Source organism: Stegodyphus dumicola, chromosome 12 (genome assembly GCF_044657685.1).
Source record: "Stegodyphus dumicola isolate Sdum_Otavi_A_Nest chromosome 12, ASM4465768v1".
NCBI classification, from domain to species: Eukaryota; Metazoa; Arthropoda; class Arachnida; order Araneae; family Eresidae; genus Stegodyphus; species Stegodyphus dumicola.
This window is the reverse complement of record NC_140779.1, coordinates 83,815,109-83,833,012: the sequence shown is the minus strand read 5'-3', so window position 1 is coordinate 83,833,012 and position 17,904 is coordinate 83,815,109. Positions and strand designations below refer to the sequence as shown.

The 17,904-nt window shown below is 34.2% G+C and overlaps 1 protein-coding gene across 2 annotated transcripts in view; it reads left to right on the top strand.

Annotated features, from left to right (window-relative positions):
• The first annotated feature begins 693 nt into the window (after window positions 1–693).
• Window positions 694–17,904, top strand: part of LOC146993708 (phosphatidylinositol-3,5-bisphosphate 3-phosphatase MTMR14-like) — a 32,000-nt gene continuing 14,789 nt past the window's right edge. For both annotated transcript variants that reach the window (XM_085806660.1, XM_085806661.1), the window contains exons 1-6: window positions 694–871; window positions 1,602–1,661; window positions 1,798–1,892; window positions 5,755–5,851; window positions 10,518–10,588; window positions 11,974–12,036. In XM_085806660.1, coding sequence (XP_085662786.1) covers window positions 773–871; window positions 1,602–1,661; window positions 1,798–1,892; window positions 5,755–5,851; window positions 10,518–10,588; window positions 11,974–12,036 — 485 coding nt within the window. In that variant the 5' untranslated portion in view covers window positions 694–772. The remainder of the gene's footprint in view (window positions 872–1,601; window positions 1,662–1,797; window positions 1,893–5,754; window positions 5,852–10,517; window positions 10,589–11,973; window positions 12,037–17,904) is intronic.

Genomic DNA, 17,904 nt, shown 5'->3' with positions numbered 1-17,904 from the left:
GCAAAACTTCAATGAAGAATATCAGTAACTTAAAGGAAACACTTAAAATTTCCTTTTACAGAAAGCGAAAGTCGCAGATTCAGGTTAAGATGTAACACTGATTTTAAACGAAATTCTCATTCAGGGTGTAAAGGTAAAAACATACTAATTTAACAGACCTTGAGATAGAAAGAGAGTGTTGTATCATATTAAATATGCAATACCTTTCAAATAACGGCTGCTGTGTAAAAATTACACCCAGCTCGGTCGACTAAATCCTTTAGTTCCTGTTTTGTAACCAACACGTCGATTTCTTTAGCCGACTTTTGAGAACATTCATGTAAATTGAAATAATGAATCATTTGGTGATGAAAACTGAAATAGAATGATTGAAGAATAACTTCAGACTTAACACTGTGTTTAATAAAACCATTTCACCATGAAAAAAATTAAGATTACATTCAATAACAAGTTGGAAAAAATAAATATCAGTAACTTTCGTACAAGTAAGTTAAAATTCATAAATTAAAATATATGTTAGTGAATTGATTGATTATTGTGATTTATGATGCAATATGATTTTAGTTATAAATATTTTAAATTAAATTACATTATCTCTTTGAGAAAAGGGAAGAGTAAAATTTGCATAATTGTTGTCATTGGTAGTTCGTGGTTGTATATTAGATCTCAAAAAAGAACTTATAAGTACTTCCAACAAAATTTCCTCCAGTTTGAGTTGAAGAACAGCGGGTATTGTTTTAGTATATTTGTAGTTCCCTTAATACTTCACATTATGGCAAAAGAAGTCGACGTGTTGGTTACAGAAAAGGACCTAAAGGATTTAGTCGACCGAGCTCGGTGTCATTTATACGAAGCAGGTGTTTATCGAAAGGTATTACATATTTGTTTAATATGATACAACATTCTTTTTGTAGCTCAAGGTCTACTAAATTAATGTGTTTTTACATTTGAGCCTGAATGACAATTTCACTTGAAATCAAATTATCTCTAAATCTAAATCTCTGACGTTCGCTTTCTGTAAAATGAAATTTTAAATGTTTTCTTTAATTTGCTGATATTCCTCATTGAAATTTCGCTAACATTAGTTGTCCAAAGTATATTTAATGTATTCAAATCAAGGTAAAATGTCTAGTAATCGTGAGTTTTTTTCATGTACTAGTTTAGATGTTTTAAAATAAGAAATGGCTAAAATGTTTCTTAATCTTTATTAGTATAATTCTCGAAATAGATCTGTGGTAGTTCAAGAGAAACTAAATTTATATTCGAAATTGTTTAAGAACTGCAAATGCTAAAAGTATTCTTTTTTAAATAGCTGCAGCTAAACATTTAGACTTTTTTTATGCAGGTCATAATCACTAGCCTTCTTAATTATCAGAATTTATATGGAGGCAGAGAATAAAAATCAGATTTTCTTTAACATTATCGGTCGAAATCAAAAACGATTTTACCGCCAAATGTTGGCGAAAACCTTTTCATGGTGTATCGGGATACCGAATAACCAGGAAGTACCATTCACATTTTTATAATCACATATTCATTAATTTCATAATCCACATAATTTTATGTATAGTACCTAAATTTCGTTAAAATTTCTTTTGCAGGAGGATGAAGATATATATAGAAACTCTTTAAAACTTTTTGAAAAGGACTATGAATGTGAGGTTAGTTTGTCTTTTCGATCATGTTTTTAACTATTTATTATTCAGATGCATGTTTTTGCTAAAATTTACTCGTAAGTTTGATACTTTCTGATATGGAATATTAATTAATGGAACTATAATATCAAAATCTTTACAGCTTGTAGTAAATGATGGAATGTTTACACCAAACTACCCATCGAGAATCATTATTCCAGTAAAAGACAAAACCGCCAGTTCTGAAGAATCTCGCAAGTTAGTATTCCGTATTCATTTCATAAATTTTATCTCGCATCTTGATAAAAATTTTAATAGAAATTAAATTCTTAATTGCATTTTTTCATAAGTGTTTCAAGTCGTTGAAATCTTGGTTTTAATAACTACATATCTGAATCATAACTCGTAATTCATGAATTAAATTCATAGACTTCGGTAAATTTCTTAACTGATACTTTCTAATTTAAAGAATGATTATACTTAATTGAAGAATACTTATAGTTGCATGTACGTAGTGGACCTTATTTTCAACGAAATATTATTTTCAAACCATCGGATATGTAATTAGCAAAGCCATTTGAAAGTCTTATTTTTCATTTTCTACAATATGTCTAAGTGGCTTTCAGCATAGCGAGTCCAAAATTAATTTTTTTTATGTCTTTAAACAATGAATAAACATGATTAAAAACTGCATTTCTTAAATTCGTGCCACTGAATATTAACGAACGAAAGATTTTTGCACCAATACTAATTTTGCCCACCAGCGGCCGAGCGGTAAAGTCGCTGAACACTGGTAGTTCGGTCTGAGGTTCGAATTCCGCGAACGGGCTGGCTGCATGGGCGTTTTCGTGGTTTTCCCCATGTGTAACGTGTATACGAGTCAGTTCCCCTTAGAAAGTCCTCCACGAAGGCATCCCTCCCCTTAGGCAGATAGCCCTCGAGGCTTTGCCATAATCACACAAACACCCAATAATTTTTCTAATTAGTTGTAAATGTTCAGTGATTAGCCATAGTTATATCGTGAAATACTTTCCACTCGCCAAACTAAACGTATTACACTAAAAAAATTGCACATCCTGATTTCAATTTATAGAAACTCTGCAAGAGTTGTAGTGACGAATAGACATAAAATCGGAATTTAAAATAAAATTGAATCTTAATTGCACGAAAATTCAGATTAAAAATGAATTTAAGTTTAAGTTTTCAAATAAGTTTCGAGCAACTGTCGTTCGTTTAAACAATTCTGTTTAACAGCTATTCATGTTGTGCTCTATTGATTTTAAATTTAAAGTCGTGATTTGAAAGCTATTTGAAAACGATATAATAGGTTTTAAATTAATAAAATTGATATGAAAGATTAAAATAACACTTCACATTGTATGGAAGCTTTAATTCTAAGTTTTTTCTATCTGGAATATTCTGATTTTTCTGGTAGAAAATGTTTTTAAATGTAGCCAAATGAACACAAAAATAAATCATTTAATCAAATGGGTTCTTTTACATATTACCATACATTAAGGGAATAATAGAAAACTGTTTCCTTTAAGAAGTCTGGCCCCAGCGGGTCGAACCGCAAAGTCACTGAACATTGGTAGTTTGCTACGAAGTTTCAATGTTACGAGCGAGCTTACTGCATAAGCATCTTTGTGGTTTTCCCCATGTGTAATATATATATTTGCGAGCCAGTTTTCTTAGAAATTCATCCACGAAGGCATCCGTCCCCTTAGACAACGTCTGAAGATGAGCACTATTAACTGCAAAATCAAACTTCACAGCACTCCTCTAATTTAACCTTTTTCTCGGGATTATCACGCATCCTACTCCATATCTATGGACACGTGTATCCCAGTTACTTGAAATTGAAGACCTGCTTATAGAAGGAAATTAACCGAGATTTGCGTTTAACCACATTTAATTTAAATGTAGTAAATACTTGTTAAACAAAGTCTGTATAAGCGAAACTTGTAGATACTTCCATGCCATTAGGAATTGCGCTTAATGTTTTAAATACTTTTTTGGTATTTTATTTCTTATCACTTTAAAACTATTGGAAAATGTATATATGTAGAATTACGATTTTTGCTTTAAATAGAGTAGCAATATGTCAGTGTAGTTTTACAGTACATTAAAATTAAAACTCTGGGATATATGTTGGGCGAATTCCTGCCAACAATAAAACCCTTGGAGAGAGTTTTCTCTAACTGGATTCCATATCCTCTAAAAACCTATAAACGTTTCTGCAATTGTTGCAAATCTCTGAAGCAAGTATTCCAGTGAAATTCGGTTACGCCTTCAATAATTAAGGTAATTTAACTCACTAATTCATTATTAAACAACAAAGTCTCCACGTGGTATTTACATGAAAAAAAGCACCCATTTTTTTATTTTTATTTTTGCCGTTTTAAACAATTGACTTGGATGTAAAATTTTTAATTTCCATTGCCTTAAATTAATTCCCTTTAAATTTCTAAAAGTTTCATTGTTAAATGAATAAGCAAACTACAACTTTCAAACCCGAAGTAAAATTTACCTACAAATTCTTGTTTCCTTTTCACATTATTTTATATTAATTTTAATACCTTTTTAAATTTCTGAAACCTTGATTGTTAAAATCTTCAAGGTGGTAAGACTACAATTTCAAGTTTTTGACTCGCTTTTTAAATTTAAGCTTTAATATTAATGATGCGGCATTTATTAGCCGGTAGTCACCGATGCATTCCCAATAATGCTACTAATGTTTTCCTAAGAGCATTGATGCAACTCCTAAGTTACTCTGAATTCTCGTAGTAAGATTTTCTATTAATGCCCTATTCAATGAAGCAGGGGTGGAATGAAATTTTTTTCAGGGTCAGTTTTTGTCCAATTGGTTAAAGCGCATATATGCATTGCATCAATTTTTACGCCAAAAGAGGCTATTAATTCTCAAAATGGCACTTTCTGGCGTTTCACTATAAAAGGCGAATCACTTTTAAAATTGTTGCGACCAAATATATCGCCCTGTATTGTATTTAAAGAAATTAAATAATTAAGAATTTGCGTGAATGTTTACATGTTTTTGGTAATGTAAAAAAACGACGGTATCCAGAGACATCAAATTTTTAATAACTTAATCCTGCACACGAAGATGGAAACCTGGAAACATTCATTTAAGCAAAAAACCGAATTTTTTAAATTTTCTATTTCCTATTTTGTAAAACCTTAATGCATTTTTGATTAACGAACTCTACGATTTCAAAGCAAATGGGAAATAATGGCAAAGCTGTACTAAAAGGCATTTTTATACCAGGGCGCGAGGCTGTGTATCAGAAATTCTAAAGATAGGCCGTTTTTAAATATTTTTAGTCTAAGGAACATTACCCAAATTCTCTCGATACTTGTATATGTATGTAAAATTTGAAAAATTTCAGATTTTGTATATTTTTTGGGGGGCGAGGGTAACCATTTCCCGTGAAAGGTACTTCGTACAATGTTTCATTGCATAAGATGATTCAAAATGTAATGTCGGCAAATTGCTTAATTCCTCTTGGAATAAGAACTAGGAATGAACTGGGAATTGATTCGAGGGAAGTCACTTGACTTCTTGTTTCTTTCGCGAGAACTAGTCTCGCTAGTATAATACTTAACTGGCGACTGTCCCTGTAATAATTATTTCATTTAAGCGAAAAATCTAAAAGCTTATATCGTCAATTTGTCTAAAAGTGCATTATAATGCTAAACTTGAAGTATTTTTTCCAACATATCTCTACGAAAATAGGCTCTTACCAAGACAGAACAGCTGTACATATTTGGTCAGGATGTGGTATTATGGCCGACAAAATAATTTCATACGAAAGATTAATATTCTGATAGTATAGCTGCGATTGCTAAACAATTGCTGCCGGAAATCTAATTTTGGTCAACTGATCTGCTGTTATCGAAAATATTTTACCATTGAAGCGTTAATAAATTGTTGGCGGTGTATAAGCACGTCGCGTTCATAACGACAATGTACCGGTAATTTGGTTCAAATTTAGCATTCTAAAGCTCTCCCGTTTAAAATTAATCTTCGCTTAACTATTCGACAATTGCATTCTAAAATTGCGTAGTTGCATACTTACTTTTCAAACCATTTAATTTGTAGGTTTGAACCTCTAATGTTCCAGAGAATGATACAGGATACTCGTAAAGTGAGGCGCAGACGTAGGTTTCCAGTACCTGCCTTGTTGTTCGAAGGAAACGTAAGTTTATCTTCTAGTTCGTTAAATATTATTTCTAATCAAATGTGACCTGTTGGAGACCATAAGTCTAAATGCTTTTTCTCAATATTTTAACTGCATTCAAATATCAACTTATTGGCAGAATTTCGTACTAAGATTAGTTGGCTAGGTAAACTTCTTTTTAGGCATTAGCTGTTTAATTTAATTTTAAATACGAAGGAAGCTTATCTAGACGTTAAATAAACCTATTGTCTGCTACGGCATTTAAAAGCCGAGTTAAAAAAGCATCTCATAATTGATCTTTGAAGTTATGATTAATTTCTACTGAATTTCAAATACTTATAACTGCAATTCATATAAGGTGTACATTATGACATTAAAATTTCATCGAATCGTCCCGCTTAATTGCGAAAATGTCGACGTTTATTTTCGGTTTTGTAGCAGCTATTCGTTATGAATTTTACGTAGTACATGATGGAGGTTTAACATCCTGATTTACACTTCGTCTGCTTTTCCGCTGATAAAGATGGGCAGTTGTAAATTTTTAAGTCATTAGTTATTTCACTCTAATATAAGGCAAAATCTGAACCTGAATGCTGGATACTTTAGATGGAATGATGGCAAAAATTACTGTAAATTTGTTTCATTTTTAAGAATACGTTTATATTCATAAATCATGGCTAGGAAAGATCTACAACGAAACCAGTTTAGATTTAATTGTTAATCATTAAAAGACGAATCCTTATTCGAAAAAGTGAAACTCGGAAGTAGTGTAAACGGTTTAAATTTAAAAACTAGTGCTCAATTAGGAACACTTACTTTAATTGAATCAAAATAATGAGCCACGAAGTCTCCGTAGTCTGTATATGCAAACTGTGTATATTTACCAGGAATATTGAAAAAATGTCGTTAAGTGGAAGTAACGATTCAGCTCAAGTAACGACCACCATATTAATTAAAAACATATAGAAAGAGCAAGGTGTGTCAGAAAACCATAAGTTGACAAGGTACTACAGCTTAACATTATTTCAAATGAATAATCTTGGAGTTCTATTACAGAGCTTAATTGTAACTTAATTACTAATTTGAAAGCGAAGCGACCTTAAAGTTCAGTAACTAAATTTGAACCTTCCTTACCTTAGTGTACCTGTTGGATTTGTACACAGGCTCATTTAGGATGTTATTCACAACTAATACTTCAAATAGTTTTGCTTTGATAATTCGATCATCTGGGAGATAAATTTTATTTTCATGCTAGAGTGGGAAGAGTGTTTTACTAAAACTTGATTAACACTTTCATGCTAGAGTGTATTCACCCTAGCGAAACTCTTTCATGCTAGAATGGGAAGAGTTTTTGGATGCCTAGCATCAAAAACAGCTGTTCTGGCCTTTTATGTAGTGTAGCAAACATAAATCCACTTTTCCAAATGGAATAGATTAAATCTTGTATGATTCTTAAGATTCCATTTACAGAAAAGAACGTAGAAATACATAATGCCCTGGAAACCTATATTTTTAAGTAGTGTGTTATTTTAAGCTTCGTGTTCTTTGCCATAGTCGACCTAATAGTTCAATATATTTGTCTTTGTTTCAGAACAACGTGCACCAGAGTAGAATGGTGTGCATGAGAACGTAAATTTGCAGATAATTGCAGACTATTGGTTTATTCCGCTTTGCTACCATATTTTGTATTTTCAGTATGGAATGCGAATAATGCTCTTAATTTAACCGCTCGATTTTGAGATACACATATTGAATGTATGTAACTATATTAAATACTATTCTTGTATTATCATTCTTCTCGCATAAGTTCATCCGTTGCAATCAGATGTGTTAATCTGTTTGCTAATTTATAAGATGTTTCATAATAAGCTTAAAATTGGGGTTGTATTGTGCCTAGCTTGAGAATCCTTAATGTTTTCCTTTTTAAAGCATATTTGCTAGTTCTCCCTAGATGTCCATTTATAAACTTTGCTATGCTATGCATTTACTCTCCTTCAGAGGCGTATGTAATATCACATTTAATTACAAATAGCTAACTACTTACTAGATTATATTTTATAAATAACTCTGTTAAAAATTCTGGTTTCGCAACAGTTAGGTGGGCAAGGTGTACTTCCAATTACAAAAACATTTTAAATGCAATGACATTTTTAAGCTTACGAAATCGATTGCAAGAGCTTTTTAGATGAATTTATGTATAGAATATCTAGATCCCTATAGTTACATTTAATAAAATGTGTTCATTCTAAAATTAAAATATTGTGTTCATGGTCGTACAAAGCGAAGAATGAAATGGTTAAAGAAAATGTTAGTGCTACAGAAAATAAGGAATTGCAGCGTTTATGGCGCTATTTTGCATTATAAGAAATTCTAAATTGAACATCTGCGTGAAAAGAACTCTTTACGTAACTTTAATTCTCCCCATTTTGCTGTACGCCGTCCCAGCATAGACAACTGCTTTGCAGACAGATTAAAGATCAGCGTCCTGCAAAACAAAATACTTAGAGCAACCTTAAACGCTCCGTGGTTTGTTTGAAATTCCACGTCCATGAAGAATTAAAGATAAAATGACCGAATCTTAATCGCAGCGCTTTATCTAGCCAATCAAGGAATTGTAAACTATGATACAACAGTTGAAAGCACTGTTAAGACATGGAATGATTCCTCACAACTCGCGATGGTGATAGTAAATCTGTACAAACGGCAAATGGAAATTTTTCGTTCTTATACTTTTATTTCTCCTGCCAAAGCAGGGAATGGATTTGGACTACCTGGTAAAGCAGATTAAGTACTTTACTTATCAATTATTATTCAATGTGTTAGTGTATTTGTAAAAATTTTACTACCAAAGTTTGAACGTGAACGTTCGCCATTAGCCAAATCACACTACGTGGCCTTACTTGCATTCATTTCCAGTTCGTGAGCCTGCAACATGCGACTTCAATCTAAAAAGGAATTATCAAGATTATTTCTCAATTTTACTGAAATTATGAAAGTGAAGCTTCATCATTAAAATAATTCATTTAAATGACTTAAGTACATGCAGTTAAATTTCTACAAATTTTGCCTTTTAGCGATTAAATTGAATTTCACTTTCGGAGAAAGAAACTTTTCCATTAGTTGGTTAACGTCCCATGAAGAAATTGCAAGTTTCAACATTCTGTATATATAAAAGGCTGTAAATAGTGTTTATGTATATGAATCTAAATACAATAGCTACTAGCGGCATAATAAAGTTCTGTCGTATATATGGATTAAGACCACTCAATTCACTCGCTAATAGGAATACTGTGAATTTACGAACTTTTCTTTGAACACTTGACTTTGCCAAAATAACAGTTAAATGAAAGGTGTCTGCTTTCAAAACTGGCCCATAACTAACTTATAATTTTTTCATAAACTGAAATATTTAGTCCAATGTATTCTTTCAATATTAAATTATGTTCCTAAAGTAATGAAACTGCAGGTGACCATTATGAACCATAAGGCTTTATGTGGGCAAAAATTAAACATTGGTCCATTGCACACTAGTAAATCGAAGTAATATCATTGAACAACATTAAAGAAAGATAGAGATGGAATTCCTGTTTAGCAGACCCTTTAAGTAAAAGCGAAATACGGTACAAATCCCAAATTTTGAAAATTATCTTGCGTGAGTCTATTTTTAGTAACTTCAAGTACTTTTATCCGTATCATGTGACTGTTAAAAATTTCGTGACTTGCATGAAACGTTTTACAAATTTAAGAATTCAGAGATGTTAAAGCTTTTAATGTTTCAATTTAAAACAATTAATTGCGATTTTAAGTTTGCGAAAATAAAATAAATATGCCTAAGGATTTTATATATAAACAGACTTATAATAAGCGGTTTTTATATTTAGCAGTGGTTTGAAAACTGTATTTCATTAAGGCCAAAATATTTACAGTACATTTTAATTATAAACTGTCGATAATTTCGGACTTTAGTCTCGTTTCGTTTTCATGCCTTTTCCTTCATGGTCACCGTATGCCTGATTACTTCTAGTTTATTTCAGGTTTTAGAATTTGAAGGCGATATTTTTATTTTGCTACATTTTTCACAGGTGTTATTTCGTTTCAATAAATGTGAGAGATCGCACAATTTACGATGATCGAAATTTCAAAGTTAGCACACTTCGCTAATTTTTTCCTTTTTCGACAATGCTCAGATTCCTTTTCTGTGAAGTAAATATTTAATACTATTTTTTATTAATATCGATATTAAAAAAAGCGTTGGCTTGTGTTTCACACGTATATATATTCAAAGAAGCTTAAAATCAGATCGGTACATCATAGCAACCTGAATCGTCTTTCTTCAAATGCAAGAAAGGCCCACCAGCGACCAAACGGTAAAGTCTCTGAACACTGGTAGTTCGGTCCGAGGCTCGAATTCCGCGAACGAGCTGGCCGCATGGGCGTTTACGTGGTTTTCTCCATGTGTAACGTGTATACGAGCCAGCTTCCCTTGGAAAGTCCTCCACGAAGGCATTCCTCCCCTTAGGCAGATAGCCTCGAGGCTTCCATAATCAGACACATGCAAGAAAGTTCAATCAGTTCCGGAAGTATATGAATCTGTAATCCTGTAAAATACTTGACTGAATTTAAATTTATGAAGTTCAACCTTAAACAGCTGGTAGTTATTGATTCCATTCTCTTTCAATTTTAGTTCATATGCCGTTCTTCGTCTATATTTGAGAGTATGGCAATACGATGGACTGAAAAAAAAAAACAAAAAAAGTAAGTAAATATTTTAATTTTCCTCGTTTAAACTTCCAGTCAATTACGAAGAATTTCTCTGAACTACTTTCATTTTGAGGCTATGCTCAAGATATGTCCTATCTTAAGATCAGTTTATTTAATCGAATGTATTTGTCTCCTATTGCGGGAGTGATCGGTCATTAAATGATGGCATTAACAACACTTTGAACAAGAATAACTTCGCATAATATAAGTCACGAACATTTTTATACACTATGCACAAAATCCAGCATAGAAATATAATCTGTAGTTTAAAGTGGATCTCTGTTTTGGTTCAATCGAGTGATTGAAGAGACGGTGCTATGGAACCTGACATGAACCAAGTATTTATAATCCACGCAATCACATAAATGAAGCAGCGTCTCAATTATATAATATATTGAATTTGTAGTTACTTTTTCTAGCTTAGAACCTTCAGTTGGGTTAAAAAACCCTTAAATATGTTTTTAGACAGAAATATACACATTCTTTTCATCAGTCTCCTGTCGGCAATTGGAAACGAATGAAGTAGCTTTTCTAATGAGAAATACCGACATTCTTTCAAACTGGTTTCACAAATTGGTTGGCAGATGAAGTAACACAGTGCAATGCTAGTGTTATTATCTGGTTTCCGAATGCAAATCTTTAGATTAGCTGCCTATTTCTTGGTATTCTTTTATATTCACTCCTAAGATTTGTAATTTACAGAAGTTTCGAGCGCCTAAAAAACTCCAGATTCTTAGATACCTGAAATCGGAATTCAAACCAACTCAAACCTTTTTGCTATCTGAACAATTCAAGTACATTTAAGCTGAAGGTAATATTAATTTCCTAGTGTCGACTTTAATTCTAAGCTTTGTTATTTTGTATTCATTTGTAGGTAAATCATTCCTTATCGTTGAGTCGATAAAATCCAATGCAGCCTGTTGAAAATTCATTTATGAATTCGCCCGATGCGTTGGAATTCTGTGGTTCATAAATCTTGCAATCCTTGCTATAAATTTCTCTGGCATATATCGATTTATTATGCGTACAATAAAACCTGACCAGGAATCGCTAAATATATCCAACCTAAATAAAATTTAATGGTTCTTAGTTTTAGCCGATTGAAAGGGCATCATGAATAGAATTCTTGGGTTTCTTTTATGGACAGTCTTCCGAACCATTTTCTTCTAAGGTAACCTTCGAATATCAAACTACTTAGCATCAGTTTATATATTAGGACTTTTATAATTGTAAGTACTTGAATATTTTTGAAATAATGACTGAATAAATCGCATAAGTAGTTTATATGATCGGTTATCAGTAGAGGAAATACTTTGTACCATGCAATTTATGAATTTTAAGTCTATTTTCTGTATGTCAACATTTCCTTTATTTTTCAGGTCTTTTCAGGAAGAAAATTTTGAATACGAGATGAATATTGACACTGCAGTTTTTATATTACTGTAAGTAAACTATAAGCAATCTAGAATTAGTATCTTATCGCTCTAGCAATAGTTAAAATGAACAGCTGAGATAGCGAAAGTTATAAGTAAGACGAAAGAGCTGTTTGCAGAATGTTACCGTGGTATTTTAAATTTATAGCAGAATTAAAATCCATGTCATTAAAACTCAACAGTTCATTCTCCTTGACAGGTTTCGAAAGTTTTAAATTACCAACGTTACCCGTAAAACCTTTTCTGATTTTGTTACGGTAGCCCAGAGTTCAATACTAGCAATGCCCACAAGCGACCGAGGAGTAAAGTTACTGAACATTGATAGTTCGTTTCAGGGTTTCGTATATAGTGAAGTATGAGCCAATTTTCTTGACTTTTCCCCATGTGTAGTGAGTATGAGCCAATTTTCTTTAAAGTCATCCACGAAGCATCCCAACTTAGACAGATAACTTTGGAGTGCTTTGACATAATTAAAACAAACCAAATCAATATTGGGGATGTTACCCAATTATTTCCTACCTACCCAATTATTTCCATTTACGCTGTTAAGTGAGCCACTTATGCATTCGGATAGCTCCACTAGCATGTGCTGAATGACTTCATGCATTTAATAACTGCCTCTACGGTAAACTGATTTCGTGAAGCATTGTAAAAGGTTTTACATGTCTTGCGTGCGAAATAACAAAGATCTGGGAATGAATGAAAGATTAAATTTCTTCGAGTGGAAGAAACTGACGTTTTCGTTTTTTCTCTCTGCATTTATTTAAAAAGAAGTTAAGCGTTATTTAAAATCAAAATTCCTTATATTCAAAATGGCTAATCTTATTTTTTGTGCAGATTTTGGTATGTAAAGCACTATTAAAATTCGACAAATATTTTGCAAGTAGTCTTGATTTGTTGGGAAACATGGATACATTTCTTGACGTTTAATCTTGTGAATAAAGGTTTAAGAAATACCGTTTTGATACATTAAAATCTGAAACACCTAAACTAGTTGCTTCAATAATTATCCCAGTTTTGCATAAGAGAAATGAAGTACATGTTTTTATCTTGTACAAATATGAACTTTTCAGCTGGTCTTGTCAAGGTGCCTTAGTTGATTTTTTCCACTCACTGCCTAAGCCAAGATACTCGGTTATGAAATGACTATGTATACGATTCATTTGCCCTAACATTTTGAGTTTGCTATATTAACTTTTACTCACATTGATTTTTTAAATAGAATTTTCTCATGTTGATATTTGGTTTTTATAATTCATACAGTTTAAATTTCACCCTATACATAAAGAGATTCACTATCTTAGTCGAGCACGATTTTTCTCATCTTCCAACGTTAGTGGTTCGGTTAGGATTCTTTCATGCAGTTACACTGCTGCAATATTTCTCACCTGCTAATTTAGTTCCAAAGATTGCCCTGGAAATAGAGAGCTGTAACCCTTGGCAGCAGTTGTCGCTTTATATCTTGGCTACAGTCTCGTAGATATACAAGGTGAATACGAAATTCGCGTAACTTGAAATGAGGCATATCCGAGATACATGACATGCAGTAATGTGGGTTGGTAGAAAATTTTCTACCCATCTGAATTTTATATTTATTGCATCTCGCCGTGTATTATTTATTGCTGTCAGAATATCCAGAGAATATTTCTATCCATGCGCTGTGTCGGTGCGTCGCTTTTAAGTTTACGTATTTAAGACTTCGAGTGAAGCATTTTAGCGAATGTTTCTTGTCCATGTAATCGAAGAAATCGGTGCCATTTCAGCACCTGAAACGGATGACTTTTGTTCTTTAATTTTGATCTGAAGTTGTTTCTTAATATCTCAGTAATGTGTATTTTAATGCACCTAATTTTTATTTTTCATTTTAAATCTAAAATAATTATATGGGTTTTATGTACTTGTTCATCTCTGCGTCCATCATTCTATTATTTCGTTTGATTTTATCAGTATGCTGTTTTAAAATTGTTTGGTGATAGCTTATGCTTGTATCGAAAATTCGTTGGTTATATGCAAGAAAATCTATCTGCACTAGGCACGTTAGAATACGGCAACAACCCCAATCTCTAAAACTTTACCTGTGTAGGAAGATCTAAAATAAGAGTATTATAGACATAATTGATTTTGTATAGACATATAAATAGAAAATTCATCATTCATCATTCATCAACCCCCGGCTTCCATTCTTGAACAATAACAAGACCCTTGGATTTTTTCCTTTGGTGGTGCATCCCTTTTTTCAGATCTACTTGCATTTCTCAGATGGATAAAGATTTGGTTGTAGATTTTGGTATGTGCAACTTGTGTGTAGAACGTGAAAATAATTTGCATGAAATATGGCAAGAATATATACAGTTTAAAAGTTTGTACATTTGCTGCACTTCGACCGTGTGCTCTTTTCATTACCCTCACGATGTTCAATTCTCGGAAAAACGGCATTTGCTCCACTCGCGTAAGTGGGCAAGTTAAACTGCTCCTAATCTTGTAAGCAAAAGGAAATTGTTCTGTTCTTGAAGTAATGTAGCTTTCTGATCTGAATTTTGTTAATTTCGCTAAATTATTTATCCTAAATAGAATTTAAGTCAAACCAAAAAACCATCCTTGACTTGAAATTAGGCATGCTGCACAGACCTCTTTGGTAATCCTTTTTAAACACTAGCCAGGTTCCTTTACGTAGTCCTTTTGCTTTGCCAGTTCAGTTTAAGTTACAAACTAGTTATTGCCTTGTATGAGAAAGCATAAATGAAATATTCATTTCGGACTTACTTTCCCTATAGCAAGTTAAATTTATCGTCTACGTTAACTCTCTTTTATGCTGGACATTTTATAGAATGCGTATATATTTATAGTTTTGTGGTGTTCCGACAGATACACTCACGTTTGTGAAAATTGCAACACCATGAAGGACTTACGCGAGTGAGCTGAAATTTTCAGGAAATGCAAAGTAGCGCATGCGTATGCTGAGCAGCGCCCTCTGAACGGCTGATGGATCCGAATAAATAGACGGCTGTAGCGAGGCGTGTATGGTTATCGGTGGTTATCTGCTAGTGGTAAACGTTAACTCAATCTGTAGTTATGCCTCGTCGACGAAAGAGAGCGAGATTTGAACAACTTAGAGTTTGAACGAGGGAGAATCATCGGCCTTCGTGAAGCTGGATTGCCGTATCGTGCAGTAGCCTCTCGTGTGCAGCGTAACAGCAGCACAGTGATGCGCGTTTGGAAGCAGTGGACGGACGAGTGTCGGACAACTCGGAAATCCGGGAGTGGACCCCGAAATGTGACGTCAGCTCGCGATGATAGACACCTGGTTCGCATGGCGCGGACGGACCGTACAGCTTCCTCTAGACAATTGGCAGCACTGTGGTCAATAGCTACAGGTGTTTCATTGTGTGCTTCATTAATTCGTAGACGTCTGCTGCAGTGTGGACTGCGCGCACGGACTCCTTTATACAGGATCCCCCTAAAGCACGACCATCGCCGCCTGCAGCTACAATGGGCCAATCAGCATGGAGACTGGCGTGCTGATTGGCAGCATGTCGTGTTTTCTGACGAATCCCGCTTTAATTTGTGGTACCATGATGGCCGCATTCGTGTCAGACGCTGTGCCGGTGAACGCCACATTCCGGAGTGCATTATCGAACGCCACAGTGGACGAACACCCGGAGTTATGGTCTGGGGCGCCATAGCATATCATAGACGATCTCAATTGCTACGAATTGTGGGCAATCTGAACAGCAACCGGTATATCCGTGAAGTTCTACAGCCCGAAGCTGTTCCCTTCCTTCAAAGCTTGCCAGGCGCTGTATTTCAACAGGACAATGCCCGCCCTCATACTGCTCGGATTGTTAAATCCTTCTTTGCAGCGCAGCAGGTACAGCTTCTTCCTTGGCCTGCGTGTTCCCCGGATATGTCGCCAATTGAACATGTGTAGGATGTCATTGGTCGGCGTCTTGCTCGTGATCCTCGTCCTGTTGCGTCTGCAGACGAACTTTGGGTACGCGTACAAACGATATGGAATGCTCTTTCTCAGTCAGACATTCAAACTTTGTTTGACTCCATGCCACGTCGTGTAGCAGCACTTATTGCGGCGCGTGGTGGCCACACAAAATACTGATTCTGATCTCTTGTTCTTGTTTGTTTGCTTTGAACATTTAATCATATATTTGTACCACTACCACTCAATTGTGTATTAAATTGCATTCAATTATGACGATTCTTTCTTGGTGTTGCAATTTTCACAAACGTGAGTGTACTTCAACTTTGGTCTTCGCACAGCATTCAAAGAAGACATTGGTAGCACTTGTGCTGAAATGTTATATGGTGCAACCCTCCGTCTGCCAGGTGAATTCTTTCACCCAGAATCTACTCCAGTTATCGACCCTCCAACATTCCTTCAACGTTTACGTGACACCATGAGCAATATCTCGCCAACCCCAGCATCTTTGCATAACCAGCCAAGCTATTTTGTACATCCTGCGCTTGAGACATCTTCGCACGTATTCGTGCGCAACGATGCAATTAAGCCAACTTTAACACCTTCATATGATGGTCAATTCAAAGTTGTCAAACGAACACCGAAACATTTCACCATCTGCAATGGCAAACAATCGGTGATTGGAATCGATCGTCTCAAACCAGCATTTCTAATGCAAGATCCAACAACTGCCTCATCAACATCACTCCCGAAAGAAAGCTTACATCCCGTTAAAGAGCAATCTAAAACTACCAGATCTGGAAGAAAGGTTAAATTTAACCCAAAGTACTTATAACGTACCGATGGTACTGGGGGGAGTACTGTGGCGTTCCGACAGATACTTCAACTTCTATTAATGAGATGGCGGCACGTGTAAAATCCAGTTCTTTATTGGAGCAGCAAAGCGACGTCATGACTCACTCGGACTTCTCGTCAGACAACTGTACGCGACGGTAGCATGAACTGTGTTCCGAGCTCTGCGTTGATCTCTGCAATGTAACTTAAATTGTAATTTAGTACTTAATATATTCTTTTGTTATAGGAGATTGTCTACTCTTATTTTCTTTAATTATATCATGCATTAAGCACACGACCACCAAAGTTTAAAGGTATATTAACAGTTATATAACAAGCGCCAAATGATCGGACGCCGCCTTTTGGGGATCGTTCAAGACATCGTTTGGATGGTAATCTTTTCCAAAGCTTTATCAATAAAGCTTTCAAACTGCACTCCGTGTTTTGTTCACTGAAGCAATTAACCTGTTAACCATGCTTTTGTATCTCTTCATTTTACAAAAAAAATTAGTTAACGTAAGCGGTAAACTATTCACTGTAGTCTTTACACAGGCAATCTCTCGTTACTTGTCATGCTAGCACTACAGCAACGAAATGTGAATTGAAAACAAGTATTTAAGCTCAATATATCCAAAGCACAGAGGATTCTATTTTCCAAATTTGAACTGGTGAAAGTTTTGTAATGTATTTGGTGAGTTTCAGTATTGGAGCGTAAGCTTTCGAACACTTTTTAAAGGAACTAAACGTTCAATTTAAAAATTTTTAATGGCATGCCTTAGAGCGATCGACAAATCTTTAAAAATATTAAATATTAATGTGTAATTGTGAAAAAATGAGTTGTGGTCAAATATTGGAGCATAAATTTTTAACCGCTAAGAATACTTTATAAAATGTGCGGCCTCCTTTTACGTTTATAGCTGATCAAGTCTTCAAGCATGGATCTAACAATATTTTGAGTTTATTTTTTCCTAATGTATGGTGGATTTTTGCTAAATCTTTTTGGAGGGAGGGAAAGGATACTTATTCAATTATGTCTTGCAAGTGAACCTGAATATACTCAATAAAATTGATGTCCGGACTTTAGGGAGACATTTTGATTTCGGGAATTTTAT